This window comes from Lates calcarifer, unplaced genomic scaffold (genome assembly GCF_001640805.2).
Source record: "Lates calcarifer isolate ASB-BC8 unplaced genomic scaffold, TLL_Latcal_v3 _unitig_54_quiver_1573, whole genome shotgun sequence".
Lineage (NCBI taxonomy): Eukaryota > Metazoa > Chordata > Actinopteri > Centropomidae > Lates > Lates calcarifer.
Window position 1 is genome coordinate 15,628 of NW_026117566.1, and position 13,476 is coordinate 29,103.

At 41.0% G+C, this 13,476-nt stretch overlaps 1 protein-coding gene and 1 long non-coding RNA gene across 2 annotated transcripts; both read left to right on the forward strand.

The window, feature by feature from the left end:
- The first annotated feature begins 475 nt into the window (after positions 1–475).
- Positions 476–10,939, forward strand: LOC127140946 (CXADR-like membrane protein). Its single transcript, XM_051068992.1, has 4 exons — positions 476–644; positions 1,949–1,983; positions 4,723–5,046; positions 8,018–10,939. Exons 1-4 carry the CDS (start codon positions 628–630, stop codon positions 8,125–8,127), a joined length of 486 nt encoding a protein of 161 aa, XP_050924949.1. The 5' UTR covers positions 476–627; the 3' UTR covers positions 8,128–10,939.
- Positions 10,940–12,045: 1,106 nt separating this feature from the next.
- On the forward strand, positions 12,046–13,381 carry LOC108874702 (uncharacterized). The gene is made up of 3 exons (XR_001959755.2): positions 12,046–12,060; positions 13,125–13,165; positions 13,237–13,381. It is a non-coding gene; the product is annotated as an uncharacterized LOC108874702 (long non-coding RNA).
- The last annotated feature ends 95 nt before the right edge of the window (positions 13,382–13,476 follow it).

Genomic DNA, 13,476 nt, shown 5'->3' on the forward strand with positions numbered 1-13,476 from the left:
AATTAGACCCAGGGGAAGGAGAACTGTTTGATTTTCCTCATAAATAAATATGTGGAATGAAGGTGGGGGAGGTGCTGCCTTCGCTGCCTGTGGTTACTTACTGTTAGAAAGCATAAAGGGAAAATGGGAACATTATCTGCAGACATGTACAGGCGCCAAGACCCGAGCTGGAAGATCAGGATTTGCTTATTACTATACAAATTTTGAGGCGATGAAATACCCTCGAGGGGGGGGGGGTTGGCCTTTACAGCAGAATAATTATAATTTGGACAATGCAGTGAACTGAGGAGGTCCAGTCGAGTCAGGAGCCTGAACAGACCTGGCACCAGAGCTGCTGGTTTAACTCTGAAATATCTTCTCGTGCGATAACAAATAGCAGATGGAGGAAAGAGGAGAGAGGAGAGACCGCCACAAAGAAGGACCGGCTGAATCCCACCGAGGATCAGCCAGAGGTCGTGGAGACGGACCCTGAATTCATCCCTGCGGACTGCAGTGGTCGCCAGCAGGTGGCAGCAGTGCGCGTCTCAACCGGAAACTCCAGAAGAAGAGGAAGCGAAAGTGGGAGATGACTTTTAACTCGATTTAAAAACAACGTTAAAACACGTCTGAGAGGTGTAAAGAACAAAGATGAGACACTTCGGGAGGTCAGTTGGTGATAAAACGTCCTAAAATCATCACGTGAGCCGAAGATAACTGAGTGACGTAGAGTTGTTGTAAGCTAATTTTGGCTAACTAGCAGGGTGCTTTCCCGGAAATCACACGTCATCCAACAAACTAAAACACTTTAAAACATAAAGTTTGTCTTTTATAACTAAAGCCCTTACTAAGGAGATGAATGTTTAGCTAACCAGCTCCCTCGGGCTAACACCAGTGGCCTGGGATCAGTTTATGTCGAGCTAATTAGCTTCAGCTTAGCTTCAATAACAGGTTTTTTAAACAGGTTTTGCTCATTTTATGGATAAAAACTACTGTGAGTGAAGCTTTTATTAACTCTGTCTGTGCCACAGCTAAAATACACACTCACTACTGCTTCATGTGTACTTGTACTGTGATACTTCAAGTACATTTTGATGCTAATACTTTGAATACAGAGTAGTTTTACTGGGATAAAAGTTGTTTCTGAGGCTGTGGACGTTTCATTAATCAGTCAATCACTGGTGTTTTTCTCCCAGCGGTTTATCCTGTCTGTGTTAATGTGTGTAATGTACCTTTACTTTCTGTAAATATGAAGGACTGACTGAGGTCAGTGTTGTGTTGACCTTGTGTCAAATATTGAACCAGTCACAGGTTACATGTTGTGTTTCTTGGCTGTAGATGTTTATTCAGAGGTTAAATCATCTACAGGTAAATGTGTGTTGTTGTAGAGTTCAGGTGAAAAAATTCACCTGTCAACCTTTGTGAACCTGCTGCAGCCGAACAGTGACGAACACATGAATGCATCAGTCACTGTGCAGCTGCAGGTGTGTCTGCAGAAATACCTGTTTCCTAATCTGACTCACAGCACAGAGATTAGGAATCAAACCTGTCTGTACATGTTGTTGTTGTTCAGTTGATTTTTGCTTTTCTTTTACTTTCGTTTCCTGTTTTAACAGAGATTTTGCAGAAGCTCTGTGGGATCAGTGTAAGTCAGGCGGTCAAAGACAATCACAGAACCAGCAGCATGTGAATTAAACCTGAGGATCTGAAACAGATTCTCCTCTTTGTGATTTCCTGTTTTTAACCACAATTATTAAAATGAGTGATTTTTCTTTTTTAAATTGGTGTTTATGGATCACAGTTCAGAGAGGATGTGATTATCGATTAATCTGTTGGTAAAAATTTCCATCATGAGCCCAAATAAATCCAGTTTAATTTTACAGAAGAGAAAGAAAAGCAGAAGCTGAACCTGCACAGTTTTGATCCTGGTTCAGATGCTTTCGATCATTCACTGTCCTGTCTCTTTCTGCAGATTGATCTGGATCGTCATTTATGGCATCAGTACAGGTGAGTGGCTTTAGATATAAATGTTTCACAGCCTCAGCTGGTCTGAGTCAGGCGTCATGGAACAGAGGTTAAACAGAGGAGTCTTTTAAAACCATTACCATGCTCCAGCAGCTGTCGCTGCAGTGACGCATTTTCATACAAATTCCTCCAAGAGCATAACCAGAGCTGAAAGTTAATCTGCCTCTTGGCTTGTGTTGAAACACACAGGCTGACATTGGCATCAGCCTCCACAGAAAACAAACTGTGACTAACCAAAGTTTCTGATCCTTCAGGTTTAGTTGATCAGATCATCTTCACAGATGAACACCACTGTTCTGATGTTTGAAGTAAGAAGCTAATGTTAGGCTATAAACCAACTACACCACGGTCACATGACGTCAACGTCTCCACCACTAAGCTTCCAACTGGTCATTTCATTTAGCTCTGAGCTCTTCTACAAAAGCCTTTCTTCTTAGAAAGTTAGTGAGAGTTTGAAAGAGCGTGAGTAGAAACACAACGAGGCTGTAAAGGTGGACTGGTGAGTAAAGGTGGACTGGTGAGTAAAGGTGGACTGGTGAGTAGATGGGTTTTCATCTCAACTTAAACACTTTTAAAACTACCTGGAGTATCCTTGAATCTCTTTGAATCATCAGAAACATCCACAAAACTCCCTGAATTATCCTTAAATTTCATTGGAACATCTGAAAAAAGTCACTGAATCACCTGAAATATCCTTAAATCACCTGGAAACATTATAACATCTGTAAAACTGAATCTCTTTGCAAACAAACTTAAATCTCCTTGAATGGTTTGAGAACATGTTCAGTTTACTCTGTGTTAACTGTGCTATCAGTGCCCACAATCACTGAGAGTGAACTCTTATTTAATCATGCAGTCACACCTTATAAAAGCCTGTGTCATACCTGTGGTCAGGGTCACACCTCCTCTCTAAGGTGAAAGCTTCGGTCCTTCGCTTCAGTCAAGAGTTCGGTCTCAGGCGTCGCCTTAAAGACGAGTGGAGGGCATCGTCTGAACACAGACCTTCCTCTTCCTTCTTGTTTTTGTGGCTTCTCTTTTCTCTCTCGGTTCCTCCTCTCAGAGGACACAGTGCTGTTTGTCTTCACACTGCACACTAAATTCATTCACATCAAAGGGAGACAAAGCAGAGCAGAGTTAGTACATTCCTTTATTTAGCCTCTGTGATTGAGTTTGTTTATCTGCAGCTGCTCCTGTTCTCATCTGCACACAAAGGCCGCAACGTCGATAAGGTGCAGGGAGATGTAAACATGTAGGTGGGCGTTCAGGTAAAGACAGAGGTCAGGTCAGGTGAACCTGGGTCTGATTTTCATGTGTCTCTGGGTGTAAATGATTGACAGGGACAAAAATGATTGGAGTGTTTTTTTATTAAAGAGTCAGATTCTTTTAGTTTAACCAGAAACATCTCTATATATCACTACCAGACTCCATAGAGAAAAACAGGGATTTAACCAGGAGCTGCTGGAATACCACTGCCTCCATCTGTTAGTGTGTCTGTGTTACTGTGTGACTTTCAGTGGTGGAAGAAGTAATCAGATACTTTACTGAAGTAAAAGTACCACACAGTAACACAGACACGCTAACAGATGGAGGCAGTGGTATTCCAGCAGCTCCTGGTTAAATCCCTGTTTTTGTCAATGGAGTCTGGTATGGATCAGTGAACAGTTTCTCCTGAAACCAAATGATGTGGCTCTTAAATAAAAAGCTGTATCTCTTACAGCTGTCACTGAACAGCTGGATTACAGCAGCGGCTGTTGGTTGTTTGGTTCTCTGGTGTTGCTCAACACTGAACTAAATGTGGGAAATGAGACCCAGGTTCAAAAATCTAGGTTGTTTTTAATAATTAGTGCCAAGAGAAATGGATGAAATGTCTTTGTGAATCATCTGTAAAGCTGCAATTATGTGGATCAGTTTGTGCACATGTCCTCCTCCACGTCCAACACAAAGCCTGGTTACTCATCGTCATTAAACGTTCCTCCTCCTGCAGCTCTGATGGATGATGTGTCAATAAATTTAGCCACACAGTAACTCTGCATGGTTGATGTGAGACCTGGGACGTGCCACTTTGCTCCATCATCACATAAGAATGTACTCCTGAACGCCTCTTTTGAGGGAAGTGGTGTGTGCAGGTTGAATTTATATTTTCCATTGAGGGAATAGATTGAGGTGACTCAGCTTTAGATCTGTAACAGAGGAAGGAAGAAACGTTTCACAGTGGATTCATAAAACAGGAGCACACGTTTGAGTCTCTAAAAATCAGTTCTGTTGTTAGTCCTTTATTATTGATTATCTACTGATACTGGTTTTATTTCTCAGATTGTTATCATCAGTGTCTGACAACATTATGAGAGGATTCCTACAGAGACAGAGCTTTTTATTAAAGAGTCAGATCCAGAATCATCTCTGCTGGAATACCACTGCCTCCATCTGTTAGTGTGTCTGTGTTACTGTGTGGTACTTTTACTTCAGTAAAGTATCTGATTACTTCTTCCTCCACTGAAAGTCACACAGTAACACAGACACACTAACAGATGGAGGCAGTGGTATTCCAGCAGCTCCTGGTTAAATCCCTGTTTTTCTCTATGGAGTCTGGTAGTGATAGCGAGCATGAGACAGGATTAGACTTTATTTGGCATTTGCACAGGTGCATGTTAGCACAGGCACATTGGAATTAGAGGTGTGTAGAGGAGTGAATATTAATGAACAGTGTTTTCTGTCTCACAGTGAGCTGCCAGGTGAAAGTCGAGGGTTTTATCAGTGACAGCGTCCTGCTGCCCTGCATCTACAGAGAAGGCCCTCTACCTGACCAATTCAACGTCCACTGGAGAGACAAAGACGACAAGATCGTGCTGGACATCAACAACAGAGTCCAGGACTTGACAACACAGGACCAGGTGTTCAAAGGTCGAGTGAGGAGTTTCCCTGATGAGTACAAGGCGGGAAACTTCACTGTCGTCCTGGAGCAGGCCCGACAGTCAGACAGCGGCACCTACGAGTGCCATGTCCCTAAGGTGGACTTCCAGCGGAGAGTCCAACTGACCGTCGCAGGTTTGTACACCTCTTATATGTTCTAACACGAGCTGCAGTGTCAGTGTGCAGCTTCACATTAAACTGATCATAGAAGAAGAAGTTAACTGATTAAAAGAGAGAGAATAATCCATCTAGGACGAGTTTAATAAATAAAATCCATCATTTTATCTTGGTCTTCATCAAACTGTTGGAGCTCAGATTGTGAATACAAACAGCTGAGTTTGTTTGTTTAAAGCTCAGGGTTTTCTATCAGCGTCGCGGACATGAAAACATTTTCAGTCGACTGCTTTCTCTCTGTTTCAAGTCAGTGTCTCTTTTTCTGACGTCCTCACTCTGATCTTAAACCAGATAAAGGATTGTAGTCGTCAGACGTCTGGATCTTCAGGAATCACAGCCGCTCTCCACGTCCTCAGAAACATCTGTATGATGCAGTGTTTCACTGACTTTAACCAGCTGCTCTGTTTAAACCTGAGCAGATGAAAACAATGGCAATGACTTGTTTTTCTTCAAAAAGGAAATTCAAGCTGAAAAATGCTGCCACATCGTATCGTTCATGATAATACCGGCACCGATTTTACACCAAAAGGTTTCATCTCAGGAAATGAGCGGCACATCAGCAGCTCATCTGCAAACTGTAGTAAACAATCTAGACTTCTCTCCTTAAAACAGTGGCAGGAAGCCAGAGCAGGACACTGACCTCAGAGGAGAAGCTGCTGTTCTCAGGAAGTGGTTCAGACGAGATGCAACTTTCTGCAGAATGTGGCAACTCAACACGTTTTTTTTTCACGTCCTGAAGCAAAACTACAGACGTGAGTGTGATGAGGGGCAGAGTATCTGTGCTGCAGACGGTGAGAGTAAACTGAAGCCGAGCAGAGCTGGAGACGTGTATGTCATGAAAATATTTGAAACCTGGAGCAAACGTTCACTCTACAGTCCAATGGTCCTTTCATCTCAGACTGACCCTGAAGTATCAGAGTGTCAGCCATGTCTTACCTCCTGTAGCAGAGGAGACGCTGGACCTTCCTTTACGGAAGGAGAGGGCAGAGTGACGTCCCAGGATTCCTTGCAGCAGGATGCATGGCGGCAGATCCGTGCGCACGTGGGCACAACAGAGTTTCTCGATCAGACTCGTACAGGGATCCTTCTCCCTCTGAAAAAATCATTTTCTCTTAACAAACGTATAAAAGTCCAAGGTCAGGACAGGAAACTGCAGCTGTCCCATCTCATTGTAATGGTTCGACTTTCTCGACTTCATTCCTTCCTGTGCTGGACAGGAAACCTTATTGAACTCTAGTCCAAGTTAGTATTAAAAAAGAGCAGTTTCTCCCAGTTCTCCTGCATTTCTCTGACCTCAGGTTATTTCCCATCATGCTCAAGGGGAAGTGGTGTGGAGAGATTTGAGCCCTGAGCTCAAAGAGGAACTGGTGAGATGTAGTTTCTCTCAGAACTAATTAACATGGTCGTCGTGGTTTTTAATGGTTAGTTGTTCCAACCACAACAGATGTGGAACAGTGAGTAAAGAGTCAGTAAGAGCTGAACTGTGACTGACGAGGTCTTTGTGTAACCATCGTTGTTATTCCAGCAGCAGGGTCCACTCACTCTGAGTTTTACTGCTGTTAGTCAGGGTTGAATATTTAGCTCCAGTGTTTGATCAGGAGAAAATAATCTTACCTCAGGATCTGTGTAGTCCCTGATCTGGCTCTCAGTGGTGTCCCATGATCCTCCTCCTGTTTCACACTCGGTGAAGTGCTCTGCAGTGTTTCCCCCTCGGCGGCGGAGTCGTCTCTGATCTGATGGTTTCATATGTGACGACTCCTCTCAGCAGAGTGTGACTCTCTTCACGTTCGCTCGTCTCTGTGGCATGACGCTGCCCTCTGCTGCTCAGTCCTGGTCCTGGTCCTGGACCTGAGACTGTCACAGCCGCTGGAGGCATTAAGCTTTCACCATCCACAGCTATGTGAACAAGACCACACACAAACAGAGACCTTGAACACATCGTCAGTCTCTACTTTAAATCAGTCGGGCATCGAGTCCATGTTGACTTCTGGGTCTAAAGTTTAGAATGAGGATAGTAAACTCTTGTTTATTAAACTTTATATCATCTGGTTTTAATAGAGCTCCATTATTTTTAGACACTGGCAGCAACATTTTCCTCTTTAGTGATTTTGCCTACAAAATAAAAGCATGAGAAACTTCCTTTCTTTGCAGCAACTCTTTTTTCAAGCTTTTATTCTGAAAAGATCTGACCAGAGTTCAAAAGATTGTTGCTGCTCAACAAACATCTGATCTCAATCCATTAATCTCCTCAGTCTGCTTTTGATTATGTTCAACAGCAGCATCAACAGTTTTATTTTGGGCTGCAACCAAAGATTGTTTTTCATCTCTAAATGTTTTCACTTGTTACAACTTATTACAACAAATGCTTCAATTTTAGAGGCTGAAATCAGAGAATGTTTGCTTCATTAATGTATTTATTTTAATATGTTCTTCATTTGAAGTTGGTTTTATTATTAGAACATTGTGTTGAATGTCCTGTCTGCTGTAACAGCAGTAAACCTGCAACTAGTGGATGAAAAGTCAATTAGATTAAGTTCAAATCAATGTTCAACAGCTGTAATAATGAATTCATAATATCTGCAGAGAAGATGCAGCTTCTCCACAGATTAAAAGAGAGAATAATCTGATGATGTGCAGCTCAGAAACATGACACTGGTCAAACTGTGACACTGAGCAACATAACAGATCAGTTTAACCTGGTGTGTTTCCTATAAATGTGGCTAATGTGACTTTATATGTTGTGATAACTGTGAATTGTAGTTGTGTGGTTGCTGTAGCTGGTCATGCAGCTCCTTTGCCAGATTAAATCAAACCTTTCCTCTGAGTTTCAAACTAACAGATGTCACAGAGTCTTTGAACGCACCGGGGACTGTAGAGTCTGAACTTGTGTAAAATTAGAAGCTGAAGCAGGTTTTTGTTGTTTGTGTTGCAGGTGTTAAACCGACGCCTTCTCCAGGACCGAGAGTTGGTGACGGTGCAGTGACACTGAGCTCCTCCGTCCTGCCTCTGCTCTCTGCTCCTGTCTTTTTGTTCTGGCTTTAAAAAGACAGAAGCTGAAAGTCAGACATTATCAAGCTTTATTTGAGAGCAAAACATAAAATGTAGCAGCTCTTAAAATAAGAAGGGAAGAGTTCTGCTCTAAAACATCTAAAGGGATAAAAAATTCACTTTAATTTCAGATAAGAAACAGATTTAAAGTCACAACTCTTTAAAAAACAAAGTCAATCAGAAGGTTGTTGAAGTAGAAATCCAGAGTAGAACACATTTCATCTGAGGGTCGAACAGCTCGTTTCTTATTTAGTTCAACTCAAAGATCAGTTCCTGCTGTTACTGCTGCTGTTTGTGTCGGTACATTTTATTTAATATTCCTATAACCTGTAAATCCTATAACATTTCAAAATGCTTGGCAATAAAACCTGAATAAAATTAGAGTAGAGTAGGGATAGAATTAGAGATAGAATTAAAAAAGTTTGAAAAATGGAAAAAAAAACAAAACAATCAACAAAAAAACAAGTAGACAATAGAAAGCACTAAGAAATGAATCATGTTGTTGTTGTTTGTTTTCTCTCACACCTCCTTGTTCATAGTGCAGATGTTGATGTTGTCTTGTCAGCTGCTGATCTGTAAAAGATGCTTACAGATGCTGAAGGATAACTCTTTTTTCCCCCATGTTTCTGGCTGTAAATGATCGGAATCGATGCAGAACTAAGGAAGAACGGCACCTGTCCACATCAAAGTCCGTCCACTAAAGTGCTTGTTTTTGTCACTGACAGACTCCGATTGTTCTTCTCAGTGTCTGACATGGATTCCTACAGAGGCAGAGCTGTTTATTAAAGAGTCAGATCCTTTTAGTTTAACCAGAAACATCTCTATATATCACTACCAGACTCCATAGAGAAAAACAGGGATTTAACCAGGAGCTGCTGGAATATCACTGCCTCCATCTGTTAGTGTGTCTGTGTTACTGTGTGACTTTCAGTGGTGGAAGAAGTAATCAGATACTTTACTGAAGTAAAAGTACCACACAGTAACAAGCACGTTAGTGGACGGACTTTGATGTGGACAGGTGCCGTTATTCCTTAGTTCTGCATCGATTCCGATCATTTACACCCAGAAACATGGAAAAATCAGGCCCAGGTAAAAAAAAAAAATACCAGAGTTATCCTTTAGTTTCCACACTGGTAACCTAAAATATCCTGCTGATTTATAGTTTTAAAGTTATACATACCTTTAACTGCTTCATTTTCAGGGATACGTCAGACAGTAGAAAGATGTTGAGAACACCTCTCTCTGTTGTTACTAAAAATGGCCACAGTGGGAGTTTAACCAATTTTCGCTGTGGCAAAAAGTCTAAATATTGATGATGCGCGTTCTTAAATACACTCCACGTCCAGTATATTGGGTTCACCCAGTTGCAACAATCCCTCTGATTGGCCTAATGAGGGCACCCTCAACTCCTCTTTTAAGATGTAATCTTAGTAAAATCAGGGACAACATGACCATGACTGGCCACTGGGGGTGCTGTTATCAATAATTACATTTATTCCTCCTGCAAGTTCTTTTCAAATGATGGCTTTTGGAGCAGAACTCATCTCAGGCTTTTCTTAAATATGTTACAGCTTGTCACCTGAAGGATATGTTACACTATTATTTATATTATTAGCCAAAAAAGCTACACTTCTACTGAAGGATGACATGTTCGGTTTTGTTGTGATGTTGACATGTAAAAGTTACAGGCGGGATAAGATAAATTTTATTTATTTATTTTATTTTATGAAACATGAAGTAAAATTGAATGATGTTTTTGCTATTGCTACATAGCTAATGTTAGCATTATCTGCCATTCCAAGAGCTTCAGCCATCGTTGTGTTTACAAGAGGTTAGAACACGTAATCTGGTCAGCGCTACTTCTTCATCCTCTCATGTTGGAGTGAGCAGACTAACTACACTACTACAGACACACTATAGTTTTATTACGAGATGGGATGGACCAAGGCTAGCTGGTTAGCATACTAACTCAAATAGAAGAAAGTACGAGAGTGAACAGTGGCGTTGCTTTCCAGCGCTTGGTGAGTAAAGGACTGAAGTTTGATACAAAATTTGCGATGTTTCTTTAAAACCACTGCTAATGCTAATGTTGGCTATGTAGCAATAGCAAAAATGTACAAATATCACCTTTAAAAACCAAACCCAAACGCAAACCCAACTGAAACATGAAGAAACAAATGAAGAATGAATCCTTAGATCTCACGTTCACCCAGTTTTCCTCTGGGTTCTGTTGTTTCTGGCTGAAACATATCGAAGCTTTCTGCTCATATTTCAGCTGCAGAATGTTTTATATTTACCAAACATTTCAACCCGAGTTCTGCAGCGATGTGAGGTATTTTCCTCTGACCAGCCTATCTGGATCTTTGTTTGACTGAAGTGGTCTCTGTGAGGTTTTAGCAGAAAGATGAGTCCTGGAGATGTAGTGAAACAACTAACTATACTAAAAACCAGCTTAGCTTATATAAAGGTACTAACAAAGACATTTCAGCTGACTGAAGTAATCACAAATTATTTTCATTATCAAACCATCTGACGCTGGATAAAGTCAAGCACTGATTACTGGCTTTATTCTCAGGGTGATCAGGGATCAATATATTGATTAGTTAAGCGGAGGGACGATGAATCAATGCTACCTGTGCTGTAACGAGGTCATCACAGCCGGCAGTCATGTGACCCACGACATATTACATTGTACTTTAAATACTCTGTATTTTTCCTACTTTACTACCTTGTATTTATGTTTCAAAGACATGACTGAAGTTTGTTTTCTTCTGAAATAAAAACTGGAGTTAAAACTCCACAAATATTTGATGTTTGAGTTTTTCTGCAGTAACAGGTCTGCTGCTGTTAGAGTGAGTACTACTGTCACTCCTACTGTAACTGTTACTGGCAGGTATAACTCCAACTGACACTAATACTACTACTACTACAACTGTAGTACTCTTGGTATCAGCACTACAGTTGTTTTCATCAGTACTATTAACTCATACTGATGCTACTATTACTGCTGTAACTTGTTAAAGTTGGTCAGATAACTTGTTATTACTTCCACTACTTCAACTAACACTTTAACTGCAATGATACTTTTGCTGATAGCACTACCACGACTACTTCTGTAACTGTAACTATTGAAATTAAAGTTCCATCTCTGCTACTTGTACTGTTGTTAATACAAGTACTTCTTCTGCTACTTCTGTTACTTCTCCTGACACATCTAAACTGTAGTACTGTTACGAGTGTTACCTGTACTACTGTAACCACTGCTGCTGTTACTCACAGTGCTACTATTTCTAGTTGCAGTAGTAGTAGTACCAGCAGGATTGGTTACTCCTTTTGTTGTTACTACTACTTCTAGTATACCTGTCACAATACTACCTTTTACTTGTACTACTACTTAAATAATACTATCACAGTTACTACTACTACTCCTAATTAATACAAACACTTGCTACTGCTCTTACAGTTACTACCACCAATAGTACTACTGCTACTACTATAACTACTGTTATTTACTACAGTTGTTACCTCCTGTTACTTATTACTACAACACGTACACATGCTGTATCTGGAGCTGTTCTCCAACTACTTCTTTTACTACTCCTACTACCTGTGATACTTTTTGTCTGCAGAACTACTGCTGCTACTACCATGATACTGTAAGTACTGCTGCCACAGTTAATACTCCTTTTGAGTACTTTTAGCAGTCTCTATCTCAGTCTGATCTAAATGCGATTTTCTGTAATGTGGAACTAACTGCTTCAGCGTTTTCCTCTGAAATGGAGTGAAATACCTTGAAACTGCAGCTGTCAGTCTCACTTATCAGTCACCAAGTTTAGTTACACACTTTCTTCCGGGAGGGTGGGAGGGGTGAAGGAAGAGATGGTGGACCTTCAGAGGGAGGCTGGTGAGCTGGACGTTGACTCTCTGGTATGTTTATTTCTTTATTACAATAATCTTGTCTTTGTCAGATTCAGAGCAGAGCAACCTGCAAACAGACAGAAAATATATCTATTAATATTTATATAAAGTTCATCTCTGAGTCTTCAGTTAATCCACTCAAACACTGAGCGGCTGATTCTGTTTCTGGACCATGCCACCGCTCAGAAAGTGTGGCAGACATCCTGTTAAAACCTTAACGCTGTTATTTTAAAAGTGAAAGAGAAAGTGTTTTGATGTGTTTTTGCGTTTTGACCAACAAAACCCTGTTGACACTCATCAAACCAGGACCAGATTAACCAGGGATCTGTTTGTCAAGGTTTGATTTCATCTGAAGGACGATTTCACATTGCTTTTTTTCCCACATCTGGACCTCTAATCAAAACCACTTGTAACAGTTTCCTTGTTAAACAGGAAGACTGTGCAGACTCTTTAAAACACACTTTCAGACCTTTATTCTACTTAAAAATATTAAAAAGACAATTTCACTCCTTCACTCCTAATTCACAAGAATTATGATAAATTATGATACATGGCCACATGGTCTGTTGAAGGAAAGGTGAAGGAGAAACACCTTTTTCTTTAAAAAAAAAAAAAAAAAAAAAACAGAAAGAGTGAAGGGAATTTAATGCATAAAGATGCTGAGAGATTTAATTTCAAAAGGTAAAGGTGAAGTTAGAGAGACAAAGTCTTTTTGGGTTCAAGCACAAATTTTTGTACCAGTGAAGATCTCAAGTAGGCGTCGTCTCATGAGGCCAAAAAATAGACTTATACTGGGCTGTTGTGAGCTGCCTGAGGCACCACATTTCATTTTCCACAGGCCTGTTCACTGTTCCTAATTTTTAAATTCCAGCCCGATGTTGGAAATTCATCAGCCACAACCACAGACTCATCCATTCTGGACCTGACACAGTCGCTCAGTGTTGTTAGGGGAGTTTTTAGAAGCTGGGAAGACTGCAGATTTGAGGCCCACAAACTGAAACATGATCTGTAGGACTGAATCTCTCCTGACCAGTCTAATCTCACATTTGATTTATGATCCTGTTTGTCCACAGTGCTGCACTGATCTGGATCTTTGCCTTCAGCGTATCAACAGGTCAGTCAGACATTATTCCTACCTCTCAGTTGAACTGTATCATACAATTAATTAATTGTGTTGTCTCACAGTGAGCTGCCAGATTAACATCAAGGGTTTAATTGGAGAAGATGTCCTGTTGCCCTGCATCTACAATGGGAGGAACTCTATCCCAGAGGATGTTTCCTTGCTCTGGTGGGACAAGCAGAAAAAAGTCCTGTTAACCCTCGTCAACGGCACCCCCAGTTTCTAGAGTCCAGCACCAGAACTTCAGAGGTCGAGTGGTCACGTTCTCTGATCTGTACAGGAGAGGAAACTTCTCCATCGTCCTG